We start from the raw sequence: 16,744 nt of genomic DNA, 5'->3' as shown, positions 1-16,744 counted from the left end.
TCTTGGTGGTGCTGAGTTCAAGGTCACCCACCCTTCCTTAGCCTGGCATGAGTTATCAGTGGTCACCACTGGGTACAGTATAGGGTTGGTGGGAGCAGGGGGAAGGTTCACTTAATTTTTGCAATGTACAATTTGAAAATTAAAGATTCAAGAAAAAGATTGAGATTTACCCCAAAGATCTGGCTGGATACAATGAATTTTCCTGTGAAATCCATTTGAACAGCAGCCAGAGGCCAGGCCTCTCCAGTGCACAGAGCCCGGGGAATGCAGAAGGCCCCACGTCACACTCCCGAACTTGCCAAAAATCCCTTTAAAATGATTGAACAGATGTCTTTCCTTGGGATCAAGCGGATATAAACCATCACAGCCTGCTTTCAATTCCAAGGTTTCGGTGTCTTCGGGGCAACAAAATCCATCACTTTCAGGTTGGCTTTCTGAATGTTTTTTAAATCTTCACAATGATTACAGCAATGACCGCTACAGTGTGCAGGAAAACGTAAGCACATCTGTGCTGGGAGCGGCCTTTCATCCCAGGGCACAAACTTCCCGTGAGGCTGGAGTGGAACCAGCCTCCAGTCATCTTTGCAGCCAGCCTGGCCGGCCTGCAGTCAGCCCCCAGAGGCTCCTCATGGAGCATGAACTAGTTTCTGCGCTTAGAACCAGAGGCTTACCTGGCATAAAGACCGACACTGCCATGGCCCACGTGTCAGCAGCAGTACCAGTAGGTGGGGGTCCTGCCATTTCCACGAAGAAAGAGAATGCCGGACTTTCCAAAGTAAATTGGGGGCACGTCAAGCCGTTGGTCATCGGACCTCAGGTCTTGGTTTCTGGCCTTGTGGATCAGGTTTTGGGTGGCATGAGAAAAGACAACTTTGGAGCTTCACATCAATCAGTAATTAAATGAAAGCTCTCGGTACTTTCTAGAGAGTCACACTTCCAATTTAAATGAGCTCCTCTGGGGTGGGGCAGATACTGCATCTAGAAGTTTCTAAGAATCTGCTTTATACAACTTTCAAAATGAAGCACATTTTTCATGATGGTGCACACCCAAGCCCCAGGGGGTGGGGGTCACCGATACTGACCCCCGGATGTCATCAGGAGAGAGAGCTTCAGGGTGGGGAGGCAGTGTCCTCCTCCTCTGTGGGAAGAGGATGGGGTTTGAGGAGAGACACCTGCTTTTGCATGGGAACTGGCTCTGCCATTGGCTGTAGAAACCCAGGCAAGTGTCCTTGTATCTGTGAAGTTCCAGGACCTCCTCTGTGAAATGGGGAAACCATCTACCTGGTAATGTTTTGTGGACATGTGGCACGTTTTAGGGACTTTGAAAGGAGAGCTGATATTATTACCTCTGATTTCACAGAATCAGGTGTTTACACCTGAAACGAACCCTGAGTGAAGGATGGTTTCACCGTGTGGGAGTAGCCTCCCAGGTCAAGGCTGAGCCTTCTAGACCTTCCCCAGGGGCCTCCTAGCAGACAGCCCATTGCAGTAGAAGCACTTTTCTGCCCCTTTGCCATTGCGATCCCAAGGTCAGATCAGCTCCCTGGGCCTGGCCTCTGCACAATTCAGACAGCATTCAGCTTACTGCCCTGCTTACTGCGTAGTAGCATTGGGAGACCAGTGCTGACCTTGCTTCTAATCCCAGATTCCACAGAATTCTAAATTTCTCTGGTCATAGCCAACATGTGGTCAGACTCTCCCTCTCTTACCTCCTCTAACCCCTCCTTTCCTCAGACTTTTGGCATCCTCACCTCTACTGCTTGGCTGCTCAGGGACCCAAGCACTCTCCTTCGGGCATTTTGCCAAGCAGACAGTCCCTCAGGGCCTGTCCTCAGGGCTCCGCTTCCACACACAGTGAGCCAGAGGGAAGTTCTTTCTCTGAGATTCTGGGGCCAGATTTCATTTAGTTACATATGTATATGTATACATATAGTCGTATAAAATATAAACACAAAACTATGAACATCAAAATAGACTTTGCCAATAAAGTCTCCTTTCCACCCATGCCTGTAATACCCAATCCCTTCTCTCTTATTGTTATTAGTTTCTTATTTATCTTTCTAAAGACACATTATTCTTGTCCAAGCCGGCATGTCTCAGCACCTGTGAACCAGGAGGACATAGTTCGATTCCATTCCTGATCAGGGCACATGTCCAGGTTGCGGGCTCAATCCCTAGTGTAGGACGTGTAAGGAGGCAGAAGATTAATGATTGTCTCTCATCATTGATGTTTCTGTCTCTCCCTTTCCCTTCTCTCTCTGAAATAAATAAAAATATATTTTAAAAAAGACTCTATTCTTTACAAACCCTTTGTGTCTCCCTCCCTCCCTTCCTTCAGCCCTACTTTTCTCCCTTCCTTCTAAATGAAAGCATACTATATTGTTAGCACAAATTTTAAGGCCACTTAAATTCAGCGCTATGCTTAGGAGCCTTTCAAACAGCAAAATCACCAACAAAAAGCAAAAACGTGAATAATGTGGCACTAAGTGTACCAAAAAAAGGCTATGTTCCCAGTAGGAGAGCTGCCATGAGAAGGCAGAGTGTGACCTCACTTGACCTCAGCTGACAACATGCATATGGATGACTCAAAGTTTTTGTCATTCTACACGTTTCTGGATGACACCAAGTATTGATTTGGGTATTACAAGTACATTTTCAGCGAATAGGTGAATACACATATGGAATCCATGAATAATGAAGATTGACTATATCATGTCGTGGCATCCTTTTAAAATAGGTCCTATTACAATGGCATGCGAACCCCAGCAATCTGCTCTCCTGGCTACCTTCTCGGAGACTCTGGGAGGCTAGTACTGCAAAGGCCTTATCCAAAAACATCAGTGCATGTGTGACATCAGAGCTAAATCCCAGGTCTCCCAGGCACAGCTGGTACCCTTTCTACCACATATTTGTGGGACCAAATACAAGTGTTTTAACTTGCTGATGGGGCTCTATGTAAACGTTTTTGCACACTCCTCCATCCCACTCCAGTGTTTTTTTTCCCCTGCAATAATTAAAGCTGCTTTTGATCACAATGTTTGACTTGATGATTTGTAGTAGATGGGACCAATGAAATATGTGTATGAAAAAACCCAAAGGAAGATCAAAACCTGAATGAAATAAGGCACAAAATGAAATATTAAAAGAACTCAATAAAGTATCTGCAGCAAGAACAAGCTTTGACTTTTTAAATTTAGTTCTCCAGAGAGCCAAATCGTAGATGGGTAATATGAGAGGGTAATGATGTGGAAAAAGCTAAACACGCTGTAGAATTTCAAAGATATGAGCACATGATGCGAAAATAGGGAAGATGGGCCCAGATGTGATATTTTAGTTGGAAAATTACTAATGTATGCTATTTATAAATATATTGTGATGCCAGATTATCTCAATTTTTTTTTGGTATTTCAACAATTATACAAAATTAGGTCATTGTTTATTTGCCTAACAGACATACAGACTTTACCACCCAAATTAGAAATGGCTCATAAGTAACGTGGCTGGCCTGCTGATAAACGTGTACACTTCAAACAAATCAACAAATTAAAGAGAAAAAAAGGAAAGGCAAAGATTCAGTATGACCTCTAAGATCCTGTGCTTATCATCAGTTGGTACATCATTACTTTGATATCTGAGATTTCCGTTTCAAGGAATTCCAAGCTACCTTTCATGCTAAGACTTTCTACATTCCAGAATCTCTTCCCCACCACTGTTTTAATTTCACCTGTTCCTTTGGGGTAATAATTCAGCTACTCTTATCCAATAGTATTCACCAAACCCCTGCATATGTGTGATCTGAGGAAACTATTATTTATAGAACAAGATGTTGTTACAGCTCTATTCATTTATTGTACAAGGAGAAATTTTAACATACTCTTAGGAGAAATTAAAAATTCCTTTTCAAGGTCCCATCATCCCATTTATCCATATGTATCTGAATCAGTGCCTCAGAATCCATTCTTTCCACCTTTTAAGTTAAAAGATGTAATTCGCACTCATCCACAGCATTTCCTGAAAGTTAATTTTGTAATGAAACATAACAGAACCTCACTTATCATTTCAAGGGTAATTTTTATTGATGAGAAACATTTTGCAGATAGAAAAAGATAGTTTTCTTATTTGTATGACATTTTCCATTTTGAAAATTTTCTTATGAAAGATTCCAACCCTTGACATACTCTTTGAGAAAAGCAGCTTATCCATCAATAAGGATCCCACCCTTTATCAAAAATGAATCTATTGATCATGTCAAAAGATCTCAGAGGCTGGTCATAGGGTAAAATGTGTCCTCCGCCTCGAACAATGACCTGAAAGGAGAAAAAGAAAAGAAAAATTGAAATATTGAGAAATGCATATTCTAAATAAATGGAAAGTTTGATTCAGACTGAAGTATCCTGAAAGCCTACATAAACATAGAACATATTCTAGAAATCCATGCCTTGGGCTATGCCAATGTCTTGCTTTTGACAGTTTCAATAATAGGTACTTTAAGGTGGGTAAGTTTTGAAGTTGTATAGTTATTTAACTTTACACAAAGTTGGGTTCATCATTACCTTGTATAAAACTGGAAAATTTCTCCTTGTCTTTCTCCACTTTGGAGGGAGCTAAGAGCTGTCTGCTCTCCCCCACCCTCCGCTGTGCGATAATTCTTACCTGGTTAGGCCCTGTCGTGGGGAGACACACCCAGGTCAGCTCTGTCTGCAACTGGGGGAGAAATGTACCCAAATCCACCCTTCAGTTATCTGGTCCGCTTCACCCTCACACTGAGCGGCACCTTCCCATTAGCCTTTACCATTAATAAAGGGGACGGTGTCATTATCCAAAAAAAGTAAAGAAAAAGTCTTGCGACCTGAAATTTTAAAAGGCCGTTTTTTTGAGCAGCATAGAGTTAGAGCATTCTTCCCCCCCTTGATTATGAAAAAAATTTTAAACATACAGCAAATTTGAAAGATTTCCACAGGCACCATTTAAATTCTCTCATTAACACCCATGTTACTCATTTTCTCGCATAAGGATCCCACTATTTAAGTATGAATCCACCTTATTTTTAAAAAATATATTTCTTTATTGATTTCAGAGAGGAAGGGAGAAGGAGAGGGAGATAGAAACATCAATGATGAGAGAGAATCATTGATCGGCTGCCTCCTGCACACCCCTACTGGGGATGGAGCCCACAACCCAGGTATATGCCCTTGGCCGGAATCAAACCTGGGACCCCTCAGTCCGCAGGCTGACGCTCTATCCACTGAGCCAAGCCGGCTAGGGCTCCACCTTATTTTTTGACACATTTCAAAGTCAAGTGGAGGTATCAGTCAGTAGACTTTCTCCCAAATTGTGTGCAATATAAACACACAATAGCATGCACTAGTCTTAAGTGTAGACTTACCACGTTTGGATAACAATGGACACCTGTAAGCCCTCTCAGGATGTAAAAAACATTCTTAAAACATCTAGTTGAGGTGAACTCAGACCCACACATGGACCCACAAAGGATCCACCCTTGTGCTAGGCTCCCCACTGACAAAAGGGGGACCAGTCTCTGCACTCAGAAAGCCTCGAGGTTCAGCAAATGTCCCAATTAGAGGACAGGGAGGCCTTCGTGATTCAAGTCCCAACAGGAAAGGGCTGACACTGAGTGTCAGGAGGCCACATGCAGGAGAGACCGACCTGGCCTGTGCTGTCCTATGGCACATGGAGAACACAGGGTTAGTAGTGGATGGAGGGAGTGAACACACGCAGTACAAGCATCACATTAGTAACTTCTAGCTGTTGAATCACACCCAGCAATTAAAAATCACTTTGACAAGGCCCTTCTGAAGAGGCCGGGCTCATTTTACCTGCTCCAGCCTAGAGGGAACTGAGGCAGAAAAAAGTACACATATATTACATAATGCATTTATGAGATGAACCCCCAACCCACCACCTACACGCACCCTTGCTGTGAGGTAAGAGGGATCAACGTGGCTGGATGAATTATACTTTGCAGCTCTGCAAGCTGTGCACCCACAAATGATGAGAGAGCATTCACACCAGCATTCACACCGGCTCAGTCAAGGTGGCTGAGCTACTTGGAGCTACTAGGTGGCTTGTCCAAGCCACACAATTGCAAGTGAGAGAATTAGCTAGAACCCTGGCTTCTGATGCAAACACCAGTGTTTTAAATCAAATCATTGTACTGGTACCATAATTCCTTACTCTTGGGCCAAACTTTACAGCTTAGTCACAGAACATTTCCCTCACTTCTCAACAGCCCGCTGAGGCAGGTGAGGGAAGGAGACCACCACTACAGACAGGAGATTGCACCTACTCCTCCTATGCAATTGGAAACACCTGCTTTGTGTTACACTCCATCGGGGGCCCGCTGTACCCTGCTGCAGCGACAGCGGGGCTCACCTATCATGTGTGTTCAGGCTTGCATCTGGAAACCCACCATGCCCCACTCTGCCACAGATGGAAAGTAAACAGATGTGTGACAGGGGCCCCTGCAGATGACTCTAAAGGAAAACTCTCACTGTCCCCACACTCTCAGGGTACAATTCTCTTCCTGTACATTCCCATCCAAATCTCTGGCCTTGGCAGGAATCCGATGAGGGATTTTTATGCAACTTCAGCTCAGCAGAGGACACTTAATGAAGTCATGTTTGTGACAAAACCCAGCTGCTTCGATTGGAAATGAGTTTGGCAGCCGTGGTCCAGAACAGCAATAAACCGACTACCCCAGAGCTAAGGTCATCCTCTGTCCAGGGCCAGCCTGCAGCCAATGGGGACAGCACAGTGTGGTAAGGCCATGGCTCGGGGGAGTGAGGGCATAGGAACGTGACTCCAGGCAGGGCAAGCTGTGACTGTGGCCAAATAATTGAACCCCTCTAACCCTCAGTTTCTTTGTACGACAGGGAAAGAAGTATCACCACTGGGGACAGCTGTGAACTGTGTGAGAAATTAATGGAATCATGTCCATGGGACACTGAGCACACTGTGTGGCCTGGGGAGATACTCAGGAAATATTAGTCACTGTCGTTATTCTCCTAACAATTATCCTTATTCAAAATGCAGCATCAAAATGCTTGTATCAGCTACCCTCGAATATTGTCTTCCCACGTTAGCGTCAACAATCTTGGTTGAAGGAAGTTGTTTAAAATTTGAATGTGCATAAAAACACCTGAGTTGGTTGAGTGGACTCCTGGGCCCTGCCCATCGAGAGTCCAATTCTGAAGGGCGGGGGCGAGGCCTAAGTATGTGCATCTCCAACAATTCCAAGGGAATGCTGATGCTGTTGGTCCAGAGACTCCTCTGTGAGAACTACTGTTTAGAAGAACCGTGTCTATCCTGTGACAGATCAGGCAATTCTCTATTTACTTCGTGGGAGACTACAAACAGAAATTTGTTTAACACCTACGCATGACCTCACCTTCTTTCTTCCTGATGGTCTGCTCTCCTGGTGCTCACACACACACACACACACACACACACACACACACAGTCACACACACACACACAGTCACACACACCATGTCCATGATGATCATGTGGTCAGGAAGGGACGACACAGCTGGGTATTATAATTCTTACTCTCAGAGACCTGCCTGACCCCAGTCCAATGCTGAGCTGCCACGTGGAATGACGAAACACCATAAAAAAGGGTGTCGTGAAGATGGGAAAGGAAAGCTCTTGCAGGAACAAAGGCTTTTTCACTCGCCACAGGTTCTCAGAGGATGCTCTCCAGCAGACTCACAGCCAGCATGCTGCCGATGTCAGCCTCAGGAATAAACGTTTGCGTGCTGACAAATAGCCCCTCTGCTGTTTTCCGCCACGCTGCTCCCCCTCACAGATCGAGGGCACAGGCCACGCCACAGTCTTTAAGGTGTGCAATTAGATGTGACAGGACTGCGATCACCTGTTTAAATGTGACAAGATTAATCTCAAGGCTCCCTGGATGGAAAGGGCCTCATCACCAGAAACTGTATGTCTGGGCCGTTTCCACACTGGAGCCAAAACCGCCGGACTCATGTGTTCCAGATGTTCCGGGGGTCACAAACATGTCATGGATTTTAAAAGGGTTCTATAAAACACGTTAAAACCTCAACTCACTTTGTGTTTTAGAAAACTGTACAATTCTGCCTGGAACTGAAAACATGTACTTGGCAGTAAAGGATTTCCCAGTCGTGTCTTTTTAGGGGACACAATATAGAGGGGAATTCCCAGTGGGCGTGTGGATGTGGATGGCCGGGGCGTGCATGGGAGTCTTGGAGGAAACAGATCACTGGACAGATTGTGGAGAGTGGGTGAGGGGTGGGTAGCATCGCAGACAGAAACTGTGTGTGTGTGAGCATTGGGGCATGGAACTCATGGCACGTGCCCATGCCTTAACCTGCCAATTGGGGCTCGGGAAAACAGAGGGAGGGTGAACAGGTAACCCTGAGAGACATGCTGCTGAGCTGCATCGACCTTATCTGATAGGATGTGTGTGTGTGTTAAAACACACATGACATAAAATAAAATGACCCTTCTAAGCATTTCACAGTGAACAAGTCAGTAGCATTTAGTGCATTCACAATGCTGTGCAGCCGTCACCACTATCTAGCTGCAGAATGTTTTCATCACAAAGGAGGCCCCATTACCATTAGCCATCGCTCCCTCTCCCCTCTCCCTGCCAGAACCTGGCAGTCACTGCTCAGCTTTCTGTCTCTATGGGTTTACTCTCCCAGAGGGTGATATATGGTCCAGGTAGGGACATGCTCAGATTTGCATTATAGAAAGATGACTGAGCAGGGGCTGAGGAATGAAATGATACTGGGGCAAGTGAGGCGACTAGCTGTTCAGGTGAGCAGTGATGTAGGTTCATAGCACAGGTGATGTGAAGGGGAAGGAAAAGAGGGATGTTGGGGTGGAAGCAGGGAAATTAGTGATTAATTATATATAAAGCTGAAGTGAAAGAGCCCCCCTAAGCCACACACACATGCTCCCCACTGCAGGCTTTCTCGCAAGGGATGTTGACATTGACCAAGACAGAAGAAAAGAAGCCCCTGGGAGATGCAGGCTGGGGAGGCAGGCGACAGGATGGATTTATAGTTCTTGTTTGTCACGATGGAATGATGGAGACATAAGAGAACCTTGTTTGTTATGGCTTCTGACTTACACTAAATTCTTTTGCTATTTTTTATTCTATTGCATATTTATGAAATCCTACCTGTTAGCTTTCAGAAACTACCCATATGTAGAAATAAAATAAATATGCACTCAAATAAAAAATATACTAAAATGTAAAGGTACTTGGGAAGGAGAATTAAAAACAAGCCAAAGCTTGTTAGCAGCCACCTGTCAACAAAAAATGAGGCAAGTCACTTAAAAAAATACACAAAAAACAAAGCAGAAATCAAGGCTCACAGTTACTCCCATGACACCCAGGGACAACTCCGGAAATTTACAATTCTACACCTCTAATGTAGCAAGTGATCATTAAATAGGAGGGGGAGGCTGCTTTCGCTCTCCTATATGTGGCCCTTGCAGTGGTAGACATTCCTAGAGTAGTCAATAGTTACGTTTGGTATTGCTTTAAAGTTCCCAAAGGCCTCCCAGAAGCACCGTCTTGCTTAATCAGTTGCAACAATATTGTAATTTAGGATTTCCACTTCTGTCTATGTCACAATAGCGTGTGTCACACCAACCCACCCCAGAAGAGCATGCCTGCTGGTGAAGACCGTAAGCTTAGGGTCCAGCAGTCTGGGTTTAAGCCCAGCTCTATGACTTTGGCCAGGGACTTAACTGCCTCTACTTTCTCATCTGTAAAATGAAGTTAAAATATGGGTAACCAGTTGTCCCAGTTTGTCTAGGATTGAGGGGCTTCCGGAAACACAGATGTCTCAGTGTTAAAAACTGAAAAGTGCCAGGCAAGCCAGGATGGTTGGTCATTCTAAGGATATTTAACCTATTGTGGGGATTCAAAGAGAGAATGCATATAGAATGCCACATGGCATTCAGCCCACAGATATGGATTAAGCTTGAATCACGTGCTATATAGACAAATAATAAGCACTCAAGCAGCGGTCATCATGCTACTATTGATGAACTTTTTATGGTCAAAGGAATAGTTTTCCTTTTAAGAGTGGAGGAAGAGCATATGTTACATCTAGAGGCCTGGTGCACGAAATCCGTGCATGGGTAGGGTCCCTAGGCCTGGTTGGTGATCAGGCCCAATCAGGTTCCCCACCTCTTTGCCTCCCTGCCTCCTCCTTCCCTCACTCCCTCAGCACCCTGCTGCTGCTGGTTGCCCGCCATGTTCCACGCTGCCCCTGGTGGTCAGCGCATGTCATAGCGAGCGATTGAACTCCCGTTCTCCCGGTCGAACTCCCAAGGAAACACTTTTGCGTATTAGCCTTTTATATATAGAGAAAGTAATAACTACAAAATGCATTACTATACTTTTCAGAAAGAAAGGATTATAAGATATTTTTCAGGAGGGGCATATTTCTCTTCCAGGCTTCTTTCATTTCCATGCAATGAATCCCTCCTTCCCGTGGGCAAGGTCCCAGTGACAGTAAGAAAGCAGCTTGAACACGAACTCCAGCCTCTGTCAATAGACTTGACTTAACTACTGAGAGTGAGTTTTAGCCCTAAGTCTGCCAACACCAGGATCTGCCCCATTCTTTCCCTCCACCCCCTTCCGCCACATTCAATGCCAAACACCCTCTTCTCTCCACACAGAAATGTCAAGCGAGCAAGACCTTACTTGTCTTAGCAGAATGAGAGAAAGCTGTTCTGTCTTTTTTCCCTTTTAAGAACCCACTTAACAACAAAAGGATTTGATGCAATTAAAAAGTAATAGAAACTCCACTTCCTCCATGTCCAGTTTTATATTTGACAGCCACAAGAGGATAAAAAGCACAATCCAGGTCATTAATGACCCTTCCTCAGTATCTGGCTTTACGATCTGCATTTGTAGTTTTTCTTTGAGGACAGACTGAGTGGGAGGAGAGGGCAGAGGGGCGGCAGGGAATGCTCTAACCAGCAGTGTCCTGAGGACCGCGAGCCTGACTCACTCGTCACTTTGGTAGCTTGAACCCGGCCGTGGTGGGAGTATTCCCACCAGGGAAATTGACAACCACTACAGATCGGCATCTCTCCTCCGTCCCAACCCTGTTCACCCTCAGGCCACTGGTTCTCCGATTATTCATTTCAAACGGGCCGGATCCGGCCCGCGGGTAGTAGTTTGCCCACGGCTGCAACCGGCAGTGTCCTGAGGACCAAGAGCCTGACTCACTCGCCACTTCTAGGGAACATGGAAGCCAGAGCGAGCCAGCCTGCTAATACTGTGTCTCCCGCAAACATTGCAGGCTGGTTTTACAGTGGAGGGCTGGGCTCTTACACCTGTGCACATCGCTGCCCCGCTCCACATCCAGGACGTCACTTTGGTAGCTTGAACACGGCCGTGGTGGGAGTATTCCCACCAAGGAAATTGACAACCACTACAGATCGGCATCTCTCCTCCGTCCCAACCCTGTTCACCCTCAGGCCACTGGTTCTCCGACGTTTCGGCTCTACTGGAGAAAGATGAAATATTTGGGCATTCTTCCTCTTTCTCAAAATCAATCAAAGAAACATCCACCCAAATGGGTAAATTAATGACCTTTCCTCAGTATCTAGCTTTACAATCTGCATTCGTTGGTCTCTGACACCTTGGCTCAGGAAATCAGAGGGGCCGGGTTGCAAATACCCGCAGGAATGCGAGAAGGCCCTGTCGCCTGTGTCCAACCCTGCGTCAAAGAAACATCCACCCAAATGGGTAAATTAATGACCCTTCCTCAGTATCTAGCTTTACAATCTGCATTCGTAGGCCGAAGTGTCTCTGACACCTTGGCTCAGGAAATCAGAAGGGCCGGGTTGCAAATACCCGCAGGAAGGCGAGAAGGCCCTGTCGCCTGTGTCCAACCCTGCACCCCCACTTAGTTCCAGTGAAATTGGAAAGCGTCATGTTAAGGCCACACCACCGGGTTCACGGGAACTTCCGCTGGTGTCAGAGCCCTTGAGACCCTCCAGAGTGGGTCTGTTTGGGATAACTGACCAGACAGGGCTTCTAGGTTTAACTGTGTTCCTGACCCCCAGCCTAAGGGGACCCCAGACCTGCAAATGTCCCCAGGTTCCAGGAATTTCAGATACAGAATATGCCAAAGCGCACAGCATTTTCATGATGCCATTACTGGTACTTGAAAGAAAACAAGGTACATCGTTCTTACTACCAAAGCAAAGATGGTGCAAAGCAAAACGGGGCCCTTAGTCCAGGGGACAATGGGACAGTCTTAACATAACTTTATTTTGTTTCGTTCCCCTGTCCATTTCTCTACCCGACTCCACCCTCCACTTTGTTAACTCTCTGGCTCTGTTTAACATCCCCACAAGCGATTTCGTGACTCTGGCTACACTTCCTTAAATTAAACAACAAAAAAGGTCACTGTTTAAAAAGCAAACCCAATTTCTTCTTTGTTCCTCAAATAGTATTAATTTTAAAAACCCATCCTCCATGTGTGGATAATACTTTAGATGTGAAACTTCTTCGTATTTATTCACTTCCCATAATGAAATGGTTCTCTGTGAAATTTCAATAGAGTATTAAAAACCACTCAACAGTTAAGAGAAGATTATGCCTCATTGCCTAGCAGCTATACCTCAGTAAATAGATCTGCTATCCAATTTATGTTTTAAATAATACAATAAATTAGCTCCCTGAGAATTAGCTAAGTGCATATTTGGGTAGCTTAATTTAGAAGCATTCTTTTTATGCTAATAAGTCCTCTCTATTGAAAAAGAATCACATAAACCAAGAGGACTCTTGGCAAATAATCAGAGTAAAATTGGGAGTTGCTATTGTTTATTATTTCCTTTGTTTTCAGGAAGCAAGCTGTGTCCTTTTTTAAGGAAAGGAAAATAAATCAAATAGCAAGGATTCAATATTTTAAAAGGAGACGACACTGCAGTCAGCCCCTGAGATAATGAAGCTTTTACACCACCTTCCTTAAATTGGTTTCCCAGGATGCTCCCCTCCCTCCCCCTATGTCACACAGAAAGGAAATAGTCTTCAGCTGACATCAGCAGTGCATCCTTTGGCTCAGAGCAGATTGTTTTGAACTATTCATTATCTCCTCATGTCTAGTCTGTTTCCTAGAAGACATTGTGGTGTGTACAATTGGGGAGTGACAATAGCATTCCTTGAGAATTGTAGTACACACACACACACACACACACACACACACACACACACACACGAGAAGGGTGTAGGCATGAGGCAGGGGCCAGTTTGATTTTAATTCCAATTCGCTGAACATTTACTGTGTGCCAGGATCTGTGCTAAGGGCTTGCTACCAACAGAAAGCATACATCATTCCTGTCCTCGAGGAGCTCAGTGTGGAACGGGGGAGGAAGGTGACTACAGAGTTAAAAGGAACCCCAGTGCGGTCCCTGCAATGGGAAAGTGGCCAGAGAGGACAGGGAGGCATTCCGGGAGGAGGGCTTCCCACAGGCGATGCTGCAGCTTAGCTTTGAACGGCACATGGAGGCTTCCAGGCAGTCGGTTGGACGAGGAGAAAGGGTCTTATGAGGAAGAGGGAGGGCATCCCGTGGAAACTGCTGGCTGACGAAACAGCAGGGGGAGTTTGGCAAGTTATAAGGTGTTTTGTTTTCTTTCTCAAAATTCTAATTGGGAAAAAGGGAGAGTGAGCGGTCAGGTTGGGGAAGGAAGCTGAGGCCAGACCAACCATCATCACTATTCCAGTAAAGAGCTTGGACTTGATTCTGCAGGTAGCAGAGTCAGTGAGAGGTTTGAAACAAGGGAAAACACGATCAGACTTGCCTTTCGGAAAAAGCACAGAGAGGAGGGGAGATCGGAGAGGAGGGAGACTAGTTAAGAACAGCTATGGAGGCCCTTGTAAAAGGCAAAACATTTAAACAACAACATAAAATACATATTTAGAGAGTTGTTCAATAGCAACTCTTAAAACTTCTGCCTTTTCTTAAAACACCACAGGGAGAAACTATTTTATTTTAGAATTTATAATGTGGGGTAGCCATCATTTTTTTCTAGTGTCTCCAAAATGCTGTATAAAATCAGTGTTTTTCTTGTTAAGTAATTCTGTGTGGTTTCTGTGTTGAGCACTGGGAAATGAATCAGGCCATGGCAATGAGAAGGCTATTGGAAGGCAGATGTGAGAAATGCTAGCTAAGGGATTGGGTGAGTAATATTTGCCAATTACAATTTTTCTTAATTTTCTGGTAAGACTCATAGCAAAGCAACTTCTAAATAACTTCCCTTCCTTGTTGTTTTAATGGAAAAATAATGGAAGTGAGGGGCCTCGTGCTGTGTCGGAAAAATATTCAGGTCCTTCTCCCAGACGGTCTGGGGCTTGCCTGCAAATCCACGACGTGAGTTGAAATCTGTCTATTTTATCTAGTTGCTTCTTATACTGAGCCACTGTGGGCGAGTGGATGTAAAACGATGCCAAAAGAGTACATTTCTGATTTTTTTTTTTTGAGCTGGATATTTTGGTAGCCAACCTCAGCTCAGGACATCCTGAATGAAAAATGCCTCTGCAAAACCAAAGCAGCACCAACACTTAGACATGCCATGTTCCCTGCACCCTGTCACAGTGCGTGGATGCTGGTCTCAGTCTGATGGTAGCCAGAGAAGAAGACGAGAAAGACAGCAAGAGAAGAAGAAGGCAAACCATGAGTGTTAGACATGGGAAGGACATTAATCCCCTCTTCCACTGAAGCCCGAGGGAAAGATAACTAGAGACAAGTCCAAGATTTGATGATACGGTGGAATAACCAGAATTCTTACACATTACTGGCAAGAATACATCAATTTGGAAAACAAGTTGGCATTATCTTATGCAGTTGAAGATGCTTGAATCCTGTGAACTTATCTATTCCACCTCTAGGCAATATTCTTACAGAAACTCTTACACGCAGGGCACAAGGAGACATGTGCAAGAATGTTCACAGCAGCAAATTGGTAGTTGCAGAAAGCTGGAAACAACCCAAATGTCCAGTAGGAATGGAATGGACAGAGAATATAAGCATGCAATAGAATACTATGCAGCGATGAAAAAGGATGAGGCACAACTGCACATATCAACATGGGTGAATCTCACAAAGCATTGTATAGCAAAAGTATGTTATTGCAAAATACATACAGAGCAATTGCTTCCTCTAAAATTAAACATGAAAAGTAAAAGTAAAATATTGTTTATGGAGATATATCTGTTTATGGAGATGCATATCTATAGTAAAACTATTAATTTTTAAAAAGGGGAAAAGGATGGTGAAAACAAAATCTAGGACAGTGAGGACAGGGGATGGGATTGGGGAGGGCAAACTCACGGTAATGTTGCATTTCTTAAACCAGCTGGCTAAGTCTAGGGTGTTCATTTACCACTGTCTGTTTACTTTTACACAAATATTATACATATTCTTTGGCTATTATTCAATTTTTAATTTAAGAAAAGAAAAGCCATCTACTGATGCTGCCAACTCACAAAAAATAAATCTTTAAGAAATTTAACATATTCTCTGCTCTGCTATTTTCTTCTGCCCAACCCAGAGATGAGGAGATAGGCCGTCAGTCTAAAAACTAAGCGGGAAGAGATAGAGAAGCAACTGAATAGAAACAAAGGCAACCATGGGAAGTGCCCTTCTGGAAAGCAGCTCTAAGGAGACAGAGCTGCTGCCAGAATCTAAACCTTGGGACTCCGGTTGCTGCATAAAAAAATAAATGTTAGGAACAAAAACAAACACCCACATCTCCATGCTGGACAGCAGAAGAGCAAGTTGCCAAATATTTTACTGTATTTTTTTCTGGATTGTTTTTTACTCTCTAATCTAAACTCCATATTCCTCTTCTTCTCTGTTTCCATATGTTAGAAGCTAAATCCAGGTAGAAAAACAAAAACAAAAAGGCTGGGTGCTCCATTTATTGTCAACAGGGATGGTTCAGATTATTGTTCAACTAGAAGGAACTCAGTGCCTTAGAAACATCTCATTACTTGATGCAGCCACTTCTACGCACTATCATTAGACTGCCCTGGAGCAAAATGCAGAATCCCTCACAGCCCTCTCTCTTTCTTCCATTTCTCAGCAAGAGTTTCCTTATTACAGTGAAGCTGAAACTGGATACAATTACAGTAGGGCCAGACCTTTCTGATAAATAATACTTAGCCCATTTCATCATCTGAGCCTTTAAAACCCAGTATCTATTAAGGACCCTCTTAGGGGAAGAGCTGCTTGCTCGGTGAAAACAGATTAATGCTGGACGTCAACAAAGGCTGTAGGAATAAATATTACATGCTTACTAGCTGCCAGGTAGAGTGTCAAGTAATGTATAAGCATTCTTTCAGTTAATCCTAATAATCAATCCTTCTGTGAGAGAGGTAGGTGTTAATATTATCCCAACCTCACAGATGAGGAGTCTCTTGGAGAGCTTAAGTAATTTGCCCAAGGTCACACAACTAGTAAGTGGTATAACAAGGAGGGAAACCAGGTCTAACATAGTATCTAGCCCTAATCCCTATACTACAAGGTCACTGGAGTATGGTGATAGTAGAAGTAGAGTTGCCATTGAAATACATTAGAAATAAAATTCAAGTCTACTTGATAGCTAAGCTCATAACTTCTCTATCTGAAGTCACTAAAGGTGATTTGGGGTTTGGTTTGGTGGGGGTCTATAAATTATTTTTAACAATTCAAATAGTTTAATTAA

General features: G+C 44.2%; 1 protein-coding gene across 1 annotated transcript in view; it reads right to left on the bottom strand.

Moving 5' to 3' along the window:
- Nucleotides 1-4,057: 4,057 nt before the first annotated feature.
- CPVL (carboxypeptidase, vitellogenic-like) overlaps nucleotides 4,058-16,744 on the bottom strand; it is a 101,968-nt gene continuing 89,281 nt past the window's right edge. Inside the window, exon 13 of the mRNA XM_014537000.1 lies at nucleotides 4,058-4,307. Coding sequence (XP_014392486.1) covers nucleotides 4,203-4,307 — 105 coding nt within the window. The 3' untranslated portion in view covers nucleotides 4,058-4,202. The remainder of the gene's footprint in view (nucleotides 4,308-16,744) is intronic.

Source organism: Myotis brandtii, unplaced genomic scaffold (assembly GCF_000412655.1).
Source record: "Myotis brandtii unplaced genomic scaffold, ASM41265v1 scaffold17, whole genome shotgun sequence".
Taxonomy (NCBI): domain Eukaryota; kingdom Metazoa; phylum Chordata; class Mammalia; order Chiroptera; family Vespertilionidae; genus Myotis; species Myotis brandtii.
This window is presented reverse-complemented; position numbering and strand designations above follow the sequence as displayed.